At 39.2% G+C, this 21,595-nt stretch overlaps 1 protein-coding gene across 1 annotated transcript in view; it reads left to right on the top strand.

Moving 5' to 3' along the window:
• The first annotated feature begins 15,594 nt into the window (after positions 1–15,594).
• Positions 15,595–21,595, top strand: part of DMXL2 (Dmx like 2) — a 53,768-nt gene continuing 47,767 nt past the window's right edge. Inside the window, 1 exon segment of the mRNA XM_032920162.1 lies at positions 15,595–15,835. Coding sequence (XP_032776053.1) covers positions 15,749–15,835 — 87 coding nt within the window. The 5' untranslated portion in view covers positions 15,595–15,748.

Genomic DNA, 21,595 nt, shown 5'->3' on the forward strand with positions numbered 1-21,595 from the left:
ACTGTTTTTTAAGTAACTATGAATCTGACACCTTGTTTTCCAGCATAATTTTTCTTATTCCATCTTGACTGGCACTGTCAGAGCACAGCAATCTGCAGAGCAATCTCCATGCTCATGATTAAATAGCTCCTCATGGTATTATTCATTTCTCTGGGAGATATGATGAATATATTCTGTAGTTAAATGCATGCATCTGAAAAAACCCAACATTTTAATATTTCAGCTCAAGTCTTGATAAAGCAAGACAGATACAAGAAAATCAATCCCACCACTGGTCTCATTTCAATTTCATGGATTCTCCTCTGCAATCATAAAGCAGAGTACTAGCCACCCTGAATGGAAGTATCAGCTGTTCTAAATTGATCAATATTACAGATAAATATTGTGCGTATTGGAATGATTGGACAGTTGAGGCTATAGATACTACATGCTCCAGAGAAACTTTGAGGGCTGAGTGACTATTTTCAGGCTTATGGTTAGTTCCTTTTGCCCTTCATTCCAAGACCCAAAGCAGCCCCTTTACAACAGCAGCATCTCTTGTGAACAGATGCTGAAGAAGCGCAGCCATGCTCTCTGATTACCCTTAGCATCTTCAGAAAAAGGACCAGCACACTGCGAGGCAAGAAACATACCCATGTTTCATTTTATGAAACAAACGTAATAAAAGTTTTGAACAAATTAATACAAAGGCAATGATTCTGAAATAAGGTTATAAATCATCTTAGTTAAGCTTACCTTCTAAAATGGAGACAGAAGCAGCTGCTGGGTTTAACATGCTTAGTAAATGATGCCTGCCTTCAAAGGAAGTAGGATTTTATGCTGATTACAATGAATGCCAATAGGCTTTCTGCACCCGCATACTGTACTGGACTAGCTCCCATAAAAAAGTACTATCACTAAGCTTAAGTTTCTCTCTTCTCAAAAACAGGGAAACACCGATATCACCATTTTACAGATGAAAATGTATTTAGAACTATATGACTCACCCAAGTACATGTAAAAGTAAGGAATTATACCCAAATCTTCCTTGTGAAGCTTAAAGTTTACATCATCCCCAGTTGAACGCAGATAGGTTCATAACCTAAGTTTCTATATGAATTAGAGATTACCTTCTTTCCCCTCACCCTCCATCTCTCTCAATTCTTCTTTTCCTTTCTTACTCCAACTTTCTAAAGCCCAGAAGGGTACTAGTAAGAGCATATCACCTTCGCATGTCACTGAGGTATGAAGTCTTGCTGTCCAGCCCTTTCATATCCTCTGCTGGAATCATTACCTTGGGGACCATCCATATTTAGAAGACTTATTTCCAAGCCTGAGTATTTAGACAAACACTCAGACCTCTTGCTACAGGTTGAACAACAACAACAACAACAAAAAAAACCACCACAAACAAAAAAAAAAATCCTAATGAACTTACTAAGACAAAACTCTCACTGACTTCAACAGTAAGCTTTGCCTTTGAATAGGCAACAGTTGACCCCTAATCTCAAAATACCTTGCCAACATTCATCAGTTATTAAATGTATTTGTAAAACAACAAATCAAGTTCTAGCAAAACAAGCAGGGTACAAAAGGGGGATGACAGTAGTGTAAAATAGTAAACCCAGTCTTTTGTACAGAGTTTCTTAAACCAGTGGAAGACTAAATCAAATGTTAATACAGTGTACCCTTTTAAAATGTGAAAAAAGAGGGGAGGTAGGGAAGCACAAGAACATTTTCCCCACTGTCATTAAGTCAGTGATAAAGTGAGAATCATTTCAAAACCAGTCTGAAGTGCTTTTTCTCCCCTTTAATCCCTTTACTTAAGTTTATTCAAATTCGTGAAACTAAAGTACAGGCAAAATACATACCTGACAAAGGCACATGGACCTCAAACAGTTTCCCCATAGGTTCTCTGAGCTCCAGTTTTATAAGGAAAAAAAGCTTAGAATAAGTTTTATAATGTACATTAGTCCAGAACCGAATATAACCACTGGGTGTCACTAATGCTCTATAAAAAGGCAGCAAGTTACTGCATTTTACATGTGTTTTCTGATAGAAATATTTCCACATGCTTTGGCAATTCTCAAGTCTTCATAAAATACCTACATATTTAGGACCACATTAAATTTAAGCAGATGAATAAATGACAGTACAAAATCTCAGGAGGTTTGTGTGTTTTCCCAAGAATCAATACTATTTCTGCCTCGAATCTAACTGAACGGCATTCAATTTAGCAAGCAACGAAATCCTGCCATAGAACAACAATACATGAAAGCAACTGTTTCTGTGCAGTCATTCTGAAAACGCACCAAGCTAATCAGTCGATGTCAAAGAGAACAAAAAAGCCAATGTGCTCCTATGGTAAAAATCAACAGATCCTTTGTTATAATTTTTTTACCAACTGATAATAAAATCCAGCATTGACAAGAACTTTTCAGTGTGCTTTTTATGTCTGTATGGTTGATCTGTAAGTGAGGTTTAGAGGTGAGACTTCTATACACTAGGGGTTTTTTTGCTGCCAGTAAATTGACTTTCCACAAGCAATGCTCTATTTTAGCCTCAATAAAGCAAACGAATTAAAAGGATTTTCTTTCATCGGGTTTAGCAAAGAGGGTTTGTCAAGTTGTCAGCTTTCTTATCACTTCACAAAAGATGTACATACAATAAATCATTCAGGACAAAATTAACCTTTTTGTTTTCACTATAAGATATTGTTTCAGTATTCAGTATAACAATATTTAGCATACAGTTTTCTAAGTGAAATACTTAAGTAGTTCTGATTTTTTCCAATGGGAAGGATCAGCTATAAAAACCCATAATTTTAAATCTCAAATTACTGAGAACATGTTTATTCTTTATAAAAAGTAAAGTATTTCCCATTCCCTCAAAAATTGCTTATTACTCAAAAAGAATAAGTTTTCCACTACTATTATACAATCTTGCTAGAAAACACTAAGTTTAAGGAATATAAAAAATGTTTTGCTAATAACAGTACATCTCATTAAAGTTTTATACCATCATCAATGGTTCCGCTTCTCACACATCATTTCAAACTCATGATGTTCCACTTAGTAAAGGCTTCCCTTTGTGAAAACTGTATGCTGACTGACAGAAGATAGTATGTTTGTTTCCCTTTTAACATCAGAAATTAAACATGCAACTCATATGTAATGCATATGTACACAATATACATATGTTACTGCTTCCCTTTCCCCAGTCTTATGCAACTTTAACATTCAGCATGCATCGCTGAGAAACCTGACAAAATTACATGAACAGAAAGAGTCTGGTCAAAATACAGCACAGACAAGCTAGCAAAGTTATCTTGCTATTTGTCCCCATACTTAGCTTTTTCATTAGATAATAAAATATGTATTTGATGTTTTTATTACAAGGAAGATACATATATGTATGCAGAAAGAAAACAGATATCACAACGAGATTGAGAAGGATCCTGAAATGATGTCAGCAGATACAGATCTGTTAAAGACAGCAAAGCAGTGCTGGTGTATGTCAATTAAGGTCTAAAGTATCTCTTTGGCACAGGCTCTTTTTAAACATACTTTTCTTTATCACAGTATCAATAAAGATATTCTGGGATCAGAAAAATACTTCTTCAGTTCTCTGGCATCTGTCAATTGCACAACAGCAAACACACATTTCTGGGAAAACAAAACAAAAATCACACCAAACCAAACAAAACAAGCAAACACCAAACAAATGAAAAAAACAAAACCAAAAACAAAACCACAAACACAAAACCCACCCCCTCAGAGCTAAAAAACTGACTTGCACTATTAAAGTTGAAGATCTTGTGTCTTTTCTTGAGACTGAGGAAGGCAGAATTCTTCCATAATCACTTCTTGATACACAAAGCCCTATTCCTAAATAGGTGATTCTGACTATGGAAATTGAAATAGCTTTGGATATTCCATGGTTTTCATGCTTTCTCAGTTTTACAGCGGGAGTTGGTTTGCAACGATCTATATTATAGAGATACTTTCTTTAACCTACAAAAGCTTATAAGTCCAAAAGGCTTCTGTTCTGTTTCTCTAGACATCCATTCTGTCAGTATGTGCCCTTCCTGGAACATAATATTATGTGATGTTGCCTTTGAGGATGCTTTGTCATTTTCGCCAATGCAGCTACCAGAGTATTCCTTGGGAAATTATTCTGATCTACTTCACAGCATTGCTGCTTACTAATTACCAGCAAGGAGGGACAGATTTGGACTTTGAGACACTAAACTAGGAAATATTTGCGAACAGCAAAATGAGAACAGAGCTGTACAAAGGTTTTGGGGGTTTCTTTGCTAGTGTAGATCATCAGAATACTACCTTGCAGTTCTTGTCCCCAGTTATTTAAAGAAAATAATCCATTGTTGTTCCAGCCTTCCCCCACCCCTTCTTTTTTGTTGTTCTACTAGATATCCCATTCCTGGGCTAATCTTCCTACTTCTTACTCTGAAGTGGAGAGGAGAGAATTTAATCTAAGTGAAAACTTATTTTTCCTTGATTAGTTACTGTAAACACAAGGTAAAGGAAAATTTAGTGAAAGTTTTTTATATTTCTGAGTAGCTCTCTTAAGGTTTTGAAATACCAAATTTAAGGTCTGCTGAACCCTCAGATGGAGCTGCAAGCAAAAACAATTTAAAATTGCATCTCATTGGACAAAGTAACCAGGCTTAAAAGTAGCATCATGAGAAGTTTCCTTTACATCCAGCATCACATCTGGTGAGATCAGTGGTGGTTTCTACCACTGACTGGACCCACAAGTCTGAACCTCCTCAACTGCCACAACAAACATTTTACAAAATGAATCACAGAACTTTCTCACAGCTAACACCATCTGGCAGAGTTTTGAAACACTGAAACATTACCTGATGAATGCAACCCTTTCTAAACATAGTAGCACAGGCTAGCTGCCTTCCCACTACATCTTCCTCCAGCAACTGAAGAAATTTGAGGCATGGATAATAACACCCAAAACATACTTGTATATTTTTGCTGCCTTTTCTGTAGTACATGCACTATCCTCCCAAATTCAAAACAAAACCAACCAAACAAACAAACCCCACAAAAAGTAAAAACAACAACTACATCCCCAATAAATTAATCACGCTGTCTGCACTGGCTTGTCATTTTTTTCTCCCACTCCCGTCTGTTCAGTTTTTCTCAGCTGGAAACAAGAGAAAAAGCCAGCAACATATAACCAGTCTGTTCCTTGGAAGTTGGAGCAGCCAAGAGACCAAAGTCTAGAAATGGACCCATATTGTAGATGTTTTTTTTAAGACACATTGGCAACTTGTATATATTGCATATGTCTTACCACCAAAAGAAAAAAATTGCATGGCCTTGTCAACATGAATGAAAAAGGACTGAACAGAAGTGCAGATAGTAGGATAATTCCCTTAGGCCTTTGGGCTCTATGCAGCAAAATACATAAACCCTCTCATCTCTTCCCACCAGAAAAAAAAAAGATAAAAATTTATTAGAAGTACTTTCATTCTCTGCAGTTGGAACTGGAAGGTACCAGGACTCCTGGTGCTTTTGCAGCATAAGCTTCCAGGTTTCCCAAGTTACACACCTTCAGGGCAGGGGGACGGGACCCAACAAAAACAACCCCAAACACATTTCTTCGATTTCCTCTTTTCCTTCTTTTTTTTTTAATTCCTCCTTCATAGGTGTTCTGGTTTCTACTTTTCTGTAAAATGTTTCAGAGTTTTCTTCAGAACAGGGATTCCAGTCAACAGCCAGCTCTATAAATTAATCAGAGTTCTTTACTTCATTAGTAGAACTGCACAGATCGAGAATTTACACTGGTACTAGAGGTCTAAGCAACCAAACATCAAATTAAACTGTATAAACCATAATAAATTATTATACAGCTAGACTACAAAACAGCTGATTTATAGCTAGTGCATTTCTTGGTCATGGCAGAACCAAATAATCCAGCCATTTGCAATGCTGAACCATTTATCCTAGGCATCTCTCCTTTTCAGTTTTATTTATTGATTTAGGACCAAGACATAATGGGAATAATTAATCTTTGTCCTGGCACTGGGCTCAGTTCAAAACCAAATGGAGAGCACTTGGCTGCTCTCAAGCCCGTCAGCATTATTTTGGCTCTTTGATACAAAGCAGGCCAAATTCAAGGTTGACCTAATCCACTACTTGCAGCAACTGGCAAGGTGTACTGTGGTGCCACTGGTAAAAAGCAGTTGGAAAACAGAAGTTCAGCCTGGGTGTCTCCTGCTCCAGAGATCCCCAAAGAGGAGAGGCAGAAGGTAAGCAGTAGCAACTATTGTCATCACCAGCAAAACACTAACAGATTCTTCAGCACTTCAGCTAAGTGAAAGCTTATGACTCCAGAACAGGTTAATGAGGCACAAAGAGGTACTGGGATGGAGAAAACTGGAGACCATTTGAACATCAGAACACACTGCTTACAGATCCCATATGCCGTATGTCAGATTTTTCAGTACAGTTCGGTAATATAGCACAGCTGGTGTCCAAATGGCAATTTGCAGATGGGAAAATACTGAATGGTCCTACTCAGACTTGCTGGCCCTCTTAATAAAAACTTGTATTTAAGGCCAACTGCCCTTACTTTTACAATATAGTGTCTGACACTAAACGCTGGTAGTCTGAGATCCTTTACAGACCACCCCACTGTTGGTTTTGTGTTGTGCTGCACAGCCAGTACTAAAAATAAAACTGTTTTAAGTAAGTTATTTGGCCAAAAATAATGGCAAACAGCCATGAGTAACAAATATGGCAGCAACTGTGATTATTCTATTTGATCTGCTAAACTCCAAAAATCAAAACATAAACTGTCCGATAACTATGACTACAAGGTCATTGTTAAGTGATCCCTTTTGGGTACATTATTATTAAGATGTAATAAAGACTATATGATCCACATAACAGACTGCTTGTCCTGCCACCTCAATTACTGGGTTTACATATTTGCTGGAAGAGCAAAGCAAAACACAGACGCACATAAAAATCATTGTTGATTAGATATGGAAGAAAATATTATTTACATAGCTAAGGCCTCTTAAACTCATAAGATCCAAGGAAATTTCAAAATATTAAAAAAAAAAAAAAAAAGAGACAACTTGAATTCAGAGAAAATAAATATTCAGAGGAAAAAAAAAATAAATCAAAAGCAAGTTTTTTCCACAGGCTTTAACATAAGGAAGATTATACAATTTTGTGTTCCCCTCAATGCAGCAAACCTTTGTGAACAGATGGTAGCAGTTCTGTGTGATGCAGTAGGCAGCATTCCATATCACACTGCTGGCAAATATCACCACCATTTAACTGGCTTACTCCTGTGCACACCCTCAGAACACACGTACACATCGCTGACCTGTCAGAGGTGTTTGGCATATATCACTTAACTCAGTGGTAATGAGCAGGCGGGACACAAGCTAAGACAGTACAACAAAACCTCAAAGAAACATACACAAATTAAAGAACACCAGAAACACTTATCCTACCAAGTCACTGGCAAAAACTACTTGTTTACTTAGGCCCAAATTTCACCTTTTATCTTGACTTAATTTGAGGTCTATGACTGGATAGCTAGAGTGCACTTTCAGTGAATTTGTTTCATAGCATAATTAATGATGGCTAACATTTGGTTCGTTTCTCATATCCTGTTTGTGGTTGTAGGAACCAGGGAATGTTTTTCCATAAGCACACATCTTTATTACAATTGCAAAATTGTCTGCAAGATCAGAACTCACAGTTCACATCCCAAAATAATACTAGAGACTCAATAATATAAGCAGTCAAGCAAATTTCACTTTAACACATCCTATATCATCCTGCAGATCAGTTTGAAAACTAGAGTAAAATCAATATATTCCTTATCAGTATGTTGACATAGGTATCAACAACCCTTAACTGTACTTGCACTGAGAATCTCCACAGTTCAAAACCTCTACAGACCTCTCACATTCTCTGCAGAAAAGCTACAAACAACTGAGTTGTTCCATATGTAATATTCTGGGAAATATATTTAGTTTATTGTCAACAGGAACTTGGTTTTTATTATTTATGAGTAATAAAGAGTCCACAAGAGTCAGTCACGGGTTCAAAACTATGAAGTCCATAGAGCTTTGCAAATCGCATGTCATCCTTCAACTTACTACCTCCAAAAAACTTCATGATGCACAATTTTAGCAACTGAATACATCAATAGCATTTTGTTCTTGAGATATGCTCCTTGGATGCACTTCTAGAATGTAATTTACAAATATATAATGCATACACCTTCCATATTAATGCTCTCTATGTATTACTGCAAGAAATTCTCAAAGACTTTTCTGTGGACACAGATTATGAGGTGTTAAACCAAGAAACTTCTGAAGTTCAGCAAATTCCACAGCAGTTACAGCTCACTAACTCCCCCAAGATGACAAACCTCTGCCTTCCTGAAAAAGAAATCAGGATAGCAATAGTTCTAGACAAAATACCCTATGACTAAATAGGCTCAGTGAGAAAGGGTGTATGGAAGTCTTGGTTGCACAGATTTTCAGTACTTGAGGCGGGCAGGGGAGGAATAACAACAACAAGGAAAAAAAAAACAAAACCAAAACACTCCACCAAAAAACCAAAAACCAAACCACAGATACAATATAAATCAAGATACCAACTTCAACTGCAAGTTCCACAGGACGTATATTAAAGACCTTATACGTTCCCTGACAGAAGAGCAAAGACAAGTAAAATCCCAGTCCATTTTTCTGAGTAAGTCTCTCCCATTCATCAGCAGTCATTGAGTCACATATCAAGCAAATATTTGTCAGCCCGTTTCTGAATCAGGCAACTCAATTCTCACTGAACACAGGACTCTATACCTCTAAAACATTGTTTGGGTGGGTTTTTTCATCTACAAATAATAGTAAAAATTATAATTTGACCTTTCTTTCATTAAGAAAATGCCAGCAACTCAAATTTAACTCACTGAAATACTGCTTATTGGTATTACTGTTGCTTATTACCCGCTAAAGTTTCCTTCACTAAGACTGTTTTACAATGGATAAAAACCAGCTAAACACTATTTAGTGGAACTGATTCTAATGAATTTAATTTTCAGCTGGAAAAACATATCAGGGCAGAGCAGCAGAAGTTGAGGTATTTGGGGGAATTTTTTAATTTTCTATTTCACAGTAGATTTTGTATTTTCAGCACTTTACTCTGATTGATGAGGGGGAAAAATATCAGACTCGTACAGTCCCAGACACTACTAAATATATCTCCAACTTTTTAAAAGTCAATTAGACACGAGAACCTCCCTCAAGTTTTAAAAATAAATTTCATCACTAAGCCAAGTTGGTGAGACATGCCTCAGAGTTATGTTAGTAAGAAGGAATATTGATAACTATTTTACTTGACTTGAAGTGATTCATATCTGTCAACAGGCTAAATGAAATACTGGTGGTCCCGCACTTACTCACAGTAGACACATAGGTACTACCTAAGCCACAGCCCATACAGATACATTGCAATGCTGTTCTCAGCATAAGAAAATGCTATTGGGTTAATTAGCAATGGTTCAGGTCAAGTGTCAACAAGGTCATAACATTTATGCTACAGATATGAATACTTAAGAGTTGATGATTAGAGCCTCAAAAAAAAAATCAGCAAACCAAATTAAACCCCAGGAATTAGCACACAGCACATCAATTACACTGAATGGTGGTATCTTGCACAAGGGGCAAACACACCTCTTACAATGAATTCCCTTTATAGTCAAGAAACTAGTAAGATGTTCCAGAGGGCAGTTTGAAAGACTTAGCTAGGTACTCTACATATGCTCTGCAGAGATTTTGCCACGCATATAACAAACAAAAATTAAACAATGTGGAAACTGTTTCCACTCCTCTTCCTCACTCAGTATACTTTTAGATTGAAAAAGTGTTTATTGGGTTTTAATATTGCAAACAGAAGAAAATAACAGGTTCATAGTGACTCTTAACCACTAAATCCATACATGATTGCGTACTTTATTTATATCTTCAATTCAAAGGAAGCAAGTGACAGCTATAATGTTACAAGCTTGGTTAATTTTACTTACAACTTAAAAACCCCATACTACAATCTTTTGAAGCATAATTATCTATGCTTCTATTGTAACAGGTTTAAGCTAGTTAAGGTCTTACCAAAAGCCAGTGAGTCTTCAGAATATGATGGTTTAGGATACATTCAGGTACCTGTAGAAAATAAGCTAGGCAAAATAACACGGAGATGCACATGTTTTAAAAACAGTCTATTTAAGTGCCAGTAAAATTCAAGAAGGGTACCATGGAGAAAGCAAAAATTAAAACAACACAGTAGAAAAATTCTTCCCTTATAGATTCTTTTCTTATTAGAAGAATAATAGCCATCTTATAAAGTTAGAATGTATCAGTGACAAGGCACTTGAAATTGAAGAAATACACAGTACAAGAGCTATTAAGAAAACAACACAAACCTAAACTGCTGACAGGCTTTCCAAATGTCAGGCCAAAATATTTTGGCTTAAGTTCCCCAAAAGGGCTTTTAATTCAAGTCTTCCTCAGTCTTCGCTGTGGTGCATATAAAAAGGTTGTCAAAGATGTGGTCTGTGCCTGAAAACAGTCATCAGATGTTCATAAGTGGAATCCTCTTCTGGTGTCCTCCAGTTCCTGGATACGAGTCTGTGCTGTAAATAACCCCATGCAACACCCTTCGTTTCCTCCTTAAGGAGAGAAACATCTGCCTTTGACTCACTATGCATCTGAGATTTGTTTGTTTGCTTTTACCCCAATAAAAGATGATATAGGGAAATTCCCAGGACACCTTTCATGTACATTTAGTGCCATCAGAACACTTGGTCTGATGCAGAATGTCATGAAGTTATTTGTGTGCAACTGACAATAAAATCATTTGCCATTCTACTAAATCATCATTTAGAGTGGAAGTTAAAGAACATGTAGGTGGCCATTTGTGACTTCACTGGAGGGATTCTAGTTTCTAGATACTTGAAAGATACATATATATAAAAGCAAGATACACAGATGATTAGAACTGCAAATGTACAAAGTATTCTTCCATCTGAAGAAAAATATTTATATTAAAACAGTGCCTCCTACTATATATTAGCACCCAGACACTCAGAAAATCATGCTAAATATGTTTGTTCAGTATAAGTTTCACTAAGCTTCTGTATAGCATAAGCATTTAGCAGAGAGCACACAAATTCAGCCAACAGAATCAGTTAATACTTAATCCTATGCCATTAAAGTACAATGCCATGCCACATATCACTACTAGAAGTAATTTATGTTTATTCTGTCTCTGCTTGCCTAGCATCTACTCAGTCATTTCAAAAAAAAAAAAAAAAAAAAAAAAAGAAAAATCTTATCCCACTCCCGACAAAAAACCCTACTGGTCTGCAACTGCCATCACAATTATACGAGGCAAGAAAACAAAAGCCTTGAAGCTTCTGAAGAGAATTAAGACAGCACTCCTAGATATAGCCTTCTCCTTAGCCACAGAAAGTCAGCACCTTTGAATAAGCGCTTCAACTCCTCCGTGCTGTTTAAACTGCCCGTCCTTTTTCCTACTCCACCACCTAATGGATTGGAATTTTTAGTCATTAGTTGTCTCTACAAGTACCCAATTGTGGTTTAAAAGAATTACCAAAAAGTTTCATTTTCACTGCAATTCTTAATGCCCTTTTTTGTCTTCTTTAAGATTGGAAGTAGAAGTGATTATTCCACAGGACAGTAGGAGTCCAAACAGGGGAAAATGTTGAGACACCTATGCACTACCAAAAGCATTCAGCATTTAGATATTCCTGGGGAAGAAAGACTGTCACTTTCCATAAACACAATCTTTTAAAAATATCCAAGCAAAAACTGTGTTGTAGCAAGGCATTTTCAGGAGTATGTAAGAGGTGACCATCTTTCACAAAGTTTTTAAGGCTTTCTACAGAAACACACAATGAGCAACACTTTACAAAATTAAGACTATTATGGGGACAATGTTTACAAATTAATATCTTTATGGCAACAACCTTGTTCTGTCACTAATAACAAAGGTTGGAAGAAAACCCACATTGCAGTTCAGAAATTAATATGAGAAAACAGGTGTTGCATCTTATGGATCAAAGAGAAAACAGGCAAGTAACTTGCCTTCAGGGAAAAATACAATTTGAAAAACAAAAAAGTACTTCAAGAACCCAGGGAAGATTTGAGACAATCATCATGGATCATAAGAAAAACATTCATAGTGTCCTAAAAGCATTGTGCTCACAAATTCTCTTTTTTGTGGAAAGGTACAGGCCTTCAGGAGGAGCATGGAAAGCTGAGACACTGTTAGAAACAGTGTTCTTCAGGTTTCAAGGTACCAAGCCTGGAGTGCAGGATTTCACTTTTGAAATGAAAGGCAGTCCAGCATAGGTATTTATCTTGCATGATGACTCTTGTGAGTCTTGCTTTCTTTCCCTAGGCTGTGTGCAGCACATTTCTTTTGCACATGCTTTAAGATCTCTACCCTATGCAGATTTCACAGTAAAGTTCTGTTGAATTTTCTCTCTTCCCATAAAAGCCTCTACCTTTCGCCAAAAGCAGAAACTCTCATATTTTACCCCTAAGCAAAACTAGGGAAAAAAAATTAATTCTATATATAATCATGGTTTCTATATCAAAACATGGTATTTCCTTCTGATTGTTTTGTATAATACCACCTTGTTTTGCCAAGTAAAACTACTTTTTCCTACAGCAAATGGAACTAAGTTCCATTTATCCATGGCATCCATGTAGTTCAGTGTCTGTTTTCTAAATGTGGACCTCTTTCCTTTGCCTCCATCTCTTTTTGGAAGCAGCAGCAAAGATTATTAAGTACAGTCTCAACCTTTGAATACCTATACATTTTTTACCCTCCCCTGTAGTTGGAGAAGCGGAAGGCAAAACTGTAGTCATCCTTATACATGATGCAGGCAAGGTCTTGAGAGGTCATGTAATCCATCCAGCTAGAGCAAGACAAGAGCAAAGTACCCTCAGCCTTCCTAACACATTCTTAGAACTCCACTTAAGGCAGTTCCAGCTTATCAGCATAAATTAAATAGGCCTTTTCTCAGGGTTAAAAAGAAAGTAATTGAACAAAGCACCAAGATAGTCAGGAATTAAAAGAAAAATAAAGAGAATGAAGGCCTTTTAGATTTTTTTTTTTTTAAGTATTATTTCATATATAGGAGAGATTGCTTCATGCTCTTGGGCACAGAAATCATTGTTACATACACCACAAATTCCTTTAATGAGAGGTGTTTTTAAGTCTCTAATAAGGAAGAATCAATTAAGGTAAATAAAACAACCTGCCAGCAACACTCAGGTGAAAATACTTGTTTTCAGGAAGAACTTAAAGGCCTTATCTTCAGATAATTGCAGAATGATTCTTGCTTAAAGCTTTTGTGCACCGAGCTAGCCATGTCTGCAGGTTTCCACAGCGACAAAGAGGAGTATCTTACTACTGAACCCATAATTTGACCTTTTTAAAGAGGAACTTCACCTGCTTCAGGATAAAAGGCATTTCTCTGTCCCACAGCAAAGTCTCAATGGAATCAGAGTACCACACAAGCCAAAAGCTGTGAAAAGCTTCTCACCAATCCAAGCAATAAGATGAAAGTCTTTCTCACAGTTGGCATGCCCAACAGTTACTGGCAGTCTTAGTCTGCTTGGGCGACACGACTGGGCTGAAAATCAAAACTCCCCCTCATGTCTGTTACCCAGGAAATAACTGATCCTTGCAGGTACTCCACCTTCGCTTAAGAGTTTTCGCCGTCAAAACCAGGTAACTTTACTACACCTAAGAAACGAAAATGCTTTCCTTTGGATCATACTATTCTCCTAACATCCTACTTAATATTATGAGTGACAGTACTAATTCAAAAGCTAGCTGTCTTTTCAGGCATTAGTTGGACTTTTTTTCACTCATTTAAAAAACAAATCCCAAACAAAAAAAAAACCAAACAAAAAAACCCATCACACTGCTTTTGCCTCCAAGGCCTGTTTCATGAATTTGCAAAAATATCTAACCCAAAATAAAAAACAATTGTAAGTTAGCATACATTTTATGTGGAAAAGTCTTCAATCAGAGAAGTTATGGAACACTAATCAGTGGAAGCATATGAACATTACATAGTAGTTTCATATGTAACCAGGTCAACTTAAGATCAACTTAAGTTGATCTTAAGATCAAAGTATTTTTTCCCCTTTCATCCCAAGTAGAGATACCGTTCCCATTAAAGAGAGATTCCCTTTAACAAGCACAGCAGTAGATAAAACCGTAAATGCTACGACAACTTTTTTTTCCAGTGAAAGGTAACTTGGTTATGTCTTCATTTGCTTCTACATTCCGAGTAAACTCATTTATTCAGCAAGAGAGGCACACTTTCAAGAAGAGGTGTAAGGCAAGATGAATCTTGCAGGAAAATTACTATAAACTTTAAAGGAGATTGACCTTTGCGGCTTCAATCATTAGCACCAGTGCTACAATAGCAAGACTACCATATTCACGTAGTACACAAAACCGAAGAATTTTCCTCATATCATGACAAACAGCCTAGAGGGTATATTTTTTCCCCTTCAGAGTTTAGAATCCCTTCCAAACAATTTTCAGGATCCAGCCTTCTTCACACTTCTGAGACAGAAAAAGATGAGCACATTTAAAAGCCTTTGTTTTCTACAATGTTTGGCAGTTAACACAAATAAAGCAGCATAAGCCCCACGATAATTTCTGTGAGGTCACATAACGTGCCTAAAATGCAATCAAATACCTTAAACAAAGGCTGCCCCCCACCTCCTCCTACTATGCTTTTAGTGTCAAGTACTGGTAATTTTCTCACTAGCTTCTAGTAAATGGGTGTTTACAACGACCCTGAAACACCGTCTGTTTCTCACTGACACAAAGCAGTCTGACTTAACGTCGGCCCCATTCTTAAATCAACAGCTAAGTACAACTCCTCAGGGATCAACTACGGCACACCAGCCAGCAGCTGCTGGTGGCCTCCGTATACCCACTAGCACCTTATGGATTCCCAAGAGCTTCCCAAGAGATACGACCAAACGCAAGGATCCTTAACGAGGACAACCCAAACCATCCTCAGAGCCGCTGCGCACAATTAATAAAGTGCAAGCGCGGCGGCGCACCTGCGGGCCTCCAGCCAGCGAGGCACTGCCAGCCTCTCTTGTGATGGGAGACCGCTCCCGAACCGGGGACACACCTCCCCAGCCGCCGCAGTGGCGGATAACCCCCCTCCTCCAACTCCTGTTTCTCCTCCATCCCGCCCCATGAGGCGCCCTGCCACTATCTCACCTGGCGGTGCCAGCCGAGCGCTCCGCATCCCGGCTCCTCGGCCGTCCCTCCCTCTCCTCTTTCAACCCCGGCGCTCCCCTGCACTCCGCCCCGCAGCCGGACCTCGCACTGACAGGACAGGCTATACCACCCCACCTTGCCCCCAACCCCGGCCTTTAGATGCCTCGCGGGCGCGCGCACAACGGCCGCCGCTCGCGCACAACGGCTGCCGCTCGCGCGCGGGGGGGGGGGGGCGGAGCCTGCGCGCGCCTCACCTGACTCACGCTCTGCCCCGGCGCGTGCGCCGCCTTCCCGGCGCGCGCCCGCTCGCCCGCGGCGGCAGTGGGCAGGGCCTCGGCCCCGCGCGGAGCCATCCGGGTCTCGTCCGCTCGCTGCCGGCCGGGGCCGCGGAGCTGCCGGCTCCCGGGGTAGCCGCGATGCATCTGCACCAGGTGCTCACCGGCGCCGTCAACCCCGGGGACAACTGCTACTCGGTGGGCAGCGTGGAGGACATCCCCTTTACGGTAATGGTGGCGGCGAGGGCAGGGAAGGGGGGTGTTGTGTAGGCCCGAGGAGAGCGGTGGGAGGGGCTGGAGAGGATCAACCTGCGGGCGGGGGGGGGGACGGGCAGGATCTCTGCGGCCCTCGTGCCGGGATCGGGAATACCGGGATGGGTAATACCGGGGTGCTAAGGCGGGGATTACGAGCAAGGGGCCGCGGGGCGGGGCGGTGGCAGCCGGCATGTTTATGGGTGGGGTGCAGGCCGCGACCCCGCCGCCTGCGGAGGGCCGCGCTGCTCGCCCCTCCCGGGTGCCGCCGCAGGGGCGCGCCGGGGTCCGCGGGTGCACCCATCACCGCTGGCGAGCGCTGCGGGGATGCTCCGGGTTCGAGTAGGGAGCCTGGGAAACCCCGACTCGGGCGTCCCCACATCTTAATGGGTGCTTGGGGCTTTTTGTGTATGTGTGTGTGTGTATACGATCCTCCTGCGAAGAGGACATAGTGTGTTGCACTAGGCTTTTTAGGAAGCCTATCCACTAGTGATGAGCGTCTTGCTTCAATTACTGTGGTTAATAAAACACAAATTTGTCAAATGGTCCTCTTAAACTGGAAGAGGAAAGAAATTGAAGGAAATACACGAAGTAAATTTCAGGAGTGCTTAAATTTACATAATAAAATCCGTTTACCATCCACAGGCTATTTTTGTCTATTTCAATGTCAAGTTCCACTTTCTCAGTTTATGATATGCTTCTCTGACTTCGAGGAGTGATGAGCTCCTGCAGTGTTTTGCGTACTGTCGTCTAATCAGTACGTTATTATTTGGGAATAAACTGTCTCATTAGATTTTTTTATTAACATTTACAAGACTATATCCCAGGCACAAACCAATTCCAAGCTAAATGATACAGAGCATCATTTTTAGTCTAAGGTAACTGTCAGCAGACTTGTCAAACATTTAAAGCTTACTTTAGATTATCACAGATGTCTAATTTCAGTAATGAATGCTTCAAAGTCTTCAGGAAAAAAAAGGTGCCATGTCGGTCTTTATTTTCCTTGTTCTGGTGCTATGCAGTCATACTGCCATTAAAGGGACCTCTGTTACTTTTGATATTTATATAAGAAGTCATTTACTCATATTCATATCCTAATGTGTTTCTGTTTACTGTGACAGTTTGAAAAGTCAACTTGTATTATGAAAGGCAACCTTACGCTAATTCTCATAATAGTTTTTATAACATCAATAATGAATAATATATATATTATTGTTTACACAAGAATTACCCAAGAACAAAAGTCACATTTTACAAAAAAAGAAATGCAGAATCATTTGGTAGCATGTTAATTATGGAACTGTATATAACAGACCTCACTGTCTTCTCTGGCTGCTGCATCCAATTTTTTTATTATACAGTAAAGAAGGAACTAAAAGGATAAGTATATTTTAATAAATGTATATTCTGGATTTCCACAGCTGTAATGTTGTTATTCCCTTTTCTTCTTTCTCTGTGGTATTCTTTACTGCTGATCTAGACCTTGATCCCATAGTAAACAGTATGGTTTAAAATATCTGCTTGCAAACAGTTTGGGGTCTTATATCCAGATTCTTAGGACATGACTCACCTGCGTGACTCTCCGTAGCTTAAGTCTACCCTCAACTGCAGGTGTCACCTTTATTAGTGCCTAACCTTAAATTCTGTTGGTCAACATCAGTAACGCTGTATTGACATAGCTTTGTCCCCCTCCCCCAAACCATTAAGCTGTTTGGAGTCATAACTTCAGGTCGTGAAGCAGGCTTTGCAGTTTAGGCAAGAGATCATCTGTATTGGTGACAGGGCCTGACTCTCTAAATGTGCTCTTAAGACCCAAGTCAGCCACTAGAACCCAGAACTCAGCAGAAGCAGAGCAGTGAAAGGGCAAGCAGTGAAGGGAAATCTACACAGTATGTGCTGTACTGTATGAATCCATGTGAAGTTAGGCTGTGGCAGAGGAGCCTTTGTTTGTGTGCATGTGTGCTTGCTTGTGTTTTGGTTGATGTTAGTGCATTCATTTAAAATGTGTGAGAAGCAGTTCAGAATTGCTGCAACTGATTCATCGCAGGGACTAGAAAATACAGCTTTTTGTGTGCAGAAATGAATCACTTATGTTGAAGTTACTCCACTTAACAGAATAATGGCTTGAGTACGTGTATATATGCATTCGCTATTTGATAGTTTGGGAGGCATTTCCTTTTTTTTTTTTTTTTTGAGGAGGAGGAGAAGGGCCTTAAGATGAACTTGCTTTATTGCTTTAGATGCCTACTCCAGCAATCTTAGGATTCTGAGAGAAGGAACACACTTTTTTCTGTCCTGATTAGGGACCCTGCAATTCTGGAGGTTCTTCATCCTTCCTTTTTTCTATAGTAATTTATAATTACTATTATTTATTAATAATAGTAATTAATTCTTTTAATTTCTGAGTTAGTGTAACCAGAACTGAGGACATGTTCTGCCTCAACTTTTCTAAAGCTTTGGTCAAAGTCATCTAGTTATTCTGAGAATAAGAAAAAGAAATAATTTTGCCATTAATTTTTCTTTACTTGCTAAACCCCAAGTAGTGGGGTGACTCCATAAGCAAAACAAATTCAAAGAAATAGAGACAATTGCTGTAAATTGGCTAAAAAGGTTTTGTCAGTCCTTTATCTGAAATGCGCATAGTGTTCTTTCCTCCCTGTGCTCCCACAGTCTGCTTGCAGCAATCCTGACATGTATCTAGCATTTCCCAAATAAGGGATGAAGCACAGAGATGTTTGGTTAATAAACCGGCTTGTGGATGTTATAGCTGTATTGTGCCCAGTCTAGTAGGGTAGGTAATACACAGGAAAAAAGGTTCGAAGGGCAAGCAGAAGAAAAATAGTTTCACAATGCTGTGCTCTACCAAACAGTCTCTTCAGCCTCCCTTCATTTGAGCTCCAAAAAGGACAATGCATAAGTAAAGGGTTTAAGTACTAAATGACAGAAATTCTGGTAATAATCCTGTGCACTATTCAACTTGCTGTTGCTTCATGTTCTCATTTCAGCAAATATTGTTAACTGTGTTTCACAAGTGAGTTTACAGAAGGTCAGGGTTGAGCTTTATACAGAAGGGCCTTACAGCACACCCTGCCTAGACAGAAGAAGGGTATGTTATTTGAACCTCATAGTCTAACTGGCAGCTAACAACTTTTTAAAGGTAGTAAACTGCTTTTTTCAAACCACAGTTGATTTCGCTTAGCTCTTGTTGTTAAGCAGACGTTTTATGTTAAGCTGCTTTCAGTCACTGACTGTAACTCCAAGTGGGATGTATGTTACCAACCTGACTTTCTGTGGTGTGGAATAAGGTGGTTTCAGATAAAGACGATGAGCTGTTCTGATTCTGTTTATATGACTTCTGCCCTTTGTCCAAGCTCAGGGTTGTTTTTCCCTCCCCCTGAAACTCTGAACAGAATATGTAGCTGTTTCTAAGATCAGTCTAGGTTTAAAAAAATAATAATAAAAAAAAATCCGTAAGCATGTCCATTACCTACAGGCTAGATCCTATAAATATAAAAATTCCAAGCTCCCACAAACAGAAGATAATGAATATTTGCCTCTTGTAAAAGGTAAATATGGAACACTAAACATTGTTGATGAAAAATCAGAATGTTGGATTTCAGATGTACCTTTAAATAAGAGCTTTGCTGACAGAAGTGAAAATTTTTTTCAGTTTTAAAATGGACAAGCTTTGTGGCATCTTCCATGCCAGTACTGACACTTGGCCTGGACCTGTGCGTAGTGCGTTTCAGAAGCTGTTATTGTCATTGAAAACAGCAAATTCTTCATCCAAAGCATTATGTCCACAAAATACAGTGAGTGAGAATAGGTTTCCTCTACTGTGTAGGTTTCTCCTCTACTTCATCCTTCTTGAAAAATTACTTAATAAAACCCTTATTTGCAAATCCCTGTCATTTATTTATTATACTTACATATACACACCTATACATAGAATCATAGAATGGTTTGGGTTGGAAAGGACCTTAGGATCATCTAGTTCCAAACCCCCTGCCATGGGCAGGGATGCCTCACACTAGACCAAGTCGCCCAACGCTCTGTCCAGCCTGGCATTGGGCACTGCCAAAGATAGAGCATTCACCATTTCTTTGGGCAACCTGTTCCAGGGCCTCATCACCCTCACAGTAAAGAACTTCTTCCATATATCTAACCTGAACTTCCTCTGTTTAAGTTTAAACCCATTACCTCTTGTCCTATCGCTACAGTCCCTGATGAAGAGTCCCTGTCCAGGATCCTTGTAGGCCCCCTTCAGATGCTGGAAGGCTGCTATGAGGTCTCCTTGCAGCTTCTCTTTTCCAGGCTGAACAGCCCCAACTTTCTTAGCATGTCTTCCTACAGGAGGTGCTCCAGCCTCCGATCATCCTCATGGCCCTACTCTGGACTTGCTCGAACAGCTCCATATCCTTCTTATGTTGAGGATGCCAGAACTGCACACAGTACTGCAAGCGGGGTCTCATGGGAGCAGAGTGGTGGAGGGGCAGGATCACCTCTATCTGTATGTTCTCCACTGTGTCATGTTTATGTGAACTGGATTACAGATACTTAACATCTAAATCCTTACTGTGTTCTCTTTTCTCTGAAGTTTGTGTGTAAGCATATGGTAAAGTATTTCATCATGAATTTGTCTCAAATGTCAATTGAGGAAAATGTTCTACAGGCCACAGGCTAGTAGTGGGTTGGCTTGTTTTTTTTTTATTTTGCCTGTTTGCATTAAATGTGTGTAATTCTACTAGTATTTAGCCACGGGAGGGAGCAAGTGTAAATGTTGTGTCCATTATGAGAGTACGGAAGTATTTCAGAATTCGGGTGTCTTCATCACCAGTAGGAAGGTGAAGGAATTTCTGCATCTTACATGTTTACTATCCATAGCCAGAAACTTAAGGATAAGTGTTGTTATACTGGAGGAGTACTATAAGGACAATACATGCTTTAATGCAGGTTTTAATACAGATTTTAATTAATTTATGTAATTTTAGATGTTTATGAATTTCTGGGCCTTTTTTGAATATCACTGTGGGCTGATTCTGTTTCCTCCGCATCATTTACCTTCTTTAAATGCCTCGGTACCCCAAATAGCACAGATTGGAGCTTGAGGATGCCTGGTCTATTTCATTTGTGCCAAAGTTGTAAAGAGTTGCAGGTTATAGAAAGAGAAGAATATTTATGTATGTATATATATTAAAAAAAATACATACGTGTGTGTATATATATACACACAGTGAAAAATATAAAAAGCGAAAACCAAGATGAGAATGTGAAGGAATAATTGTTGCCCTGACTGTTAGTTCCAGTGTTCAACATTAAAATTAGACAACCAAACCAGAAAATATGGGCAGCTGAAAAAGAGAGATGCACATGCTGCTTCTGTATTGTTTGAAAATTGAGGATATAGCATAAACTCTTAGGACACAATGTCCTACTTCCGTCTGGTGCTCCTGCATTTAATTAGAGCTTTGTTGTTGTTCATTTCAGTGGTCCCAGATCTTGACAGTTAGAGCAGACATTGGCACACTACAGCTTATTAGTTGCTTATGGATCCTGCAAGTCATCATTGCATTCTGGCTGTTTTGCAACTCCATTTAATTTTCTCTTAGAAGTTATCAGTGACATTAGAAATGGAGGTTGGCAGATACTCCATGTGGGTGGTTTTTACTGCAATTGTTTCATTCAGTGACTGCTTATAATTCTGTTTAAGAACTCCATGCTGCTGTCATCCACAAC

The sequence above is a fragment of the Strigops habroptila genome, chromosome 9, assembly GCF_004027225.2.
Source record: "Strigops habroptila isolate Jane chromosome 9, bStrHab1.2.pri, whole genome shotgun sequence".
In the NCBI taxonomy this organism is placed as follows: Eukaryota; Metazoa; Chordata; class Aves; order Psittaciformes; family Psittacidae; genus Strigops; species Strigops habroptila.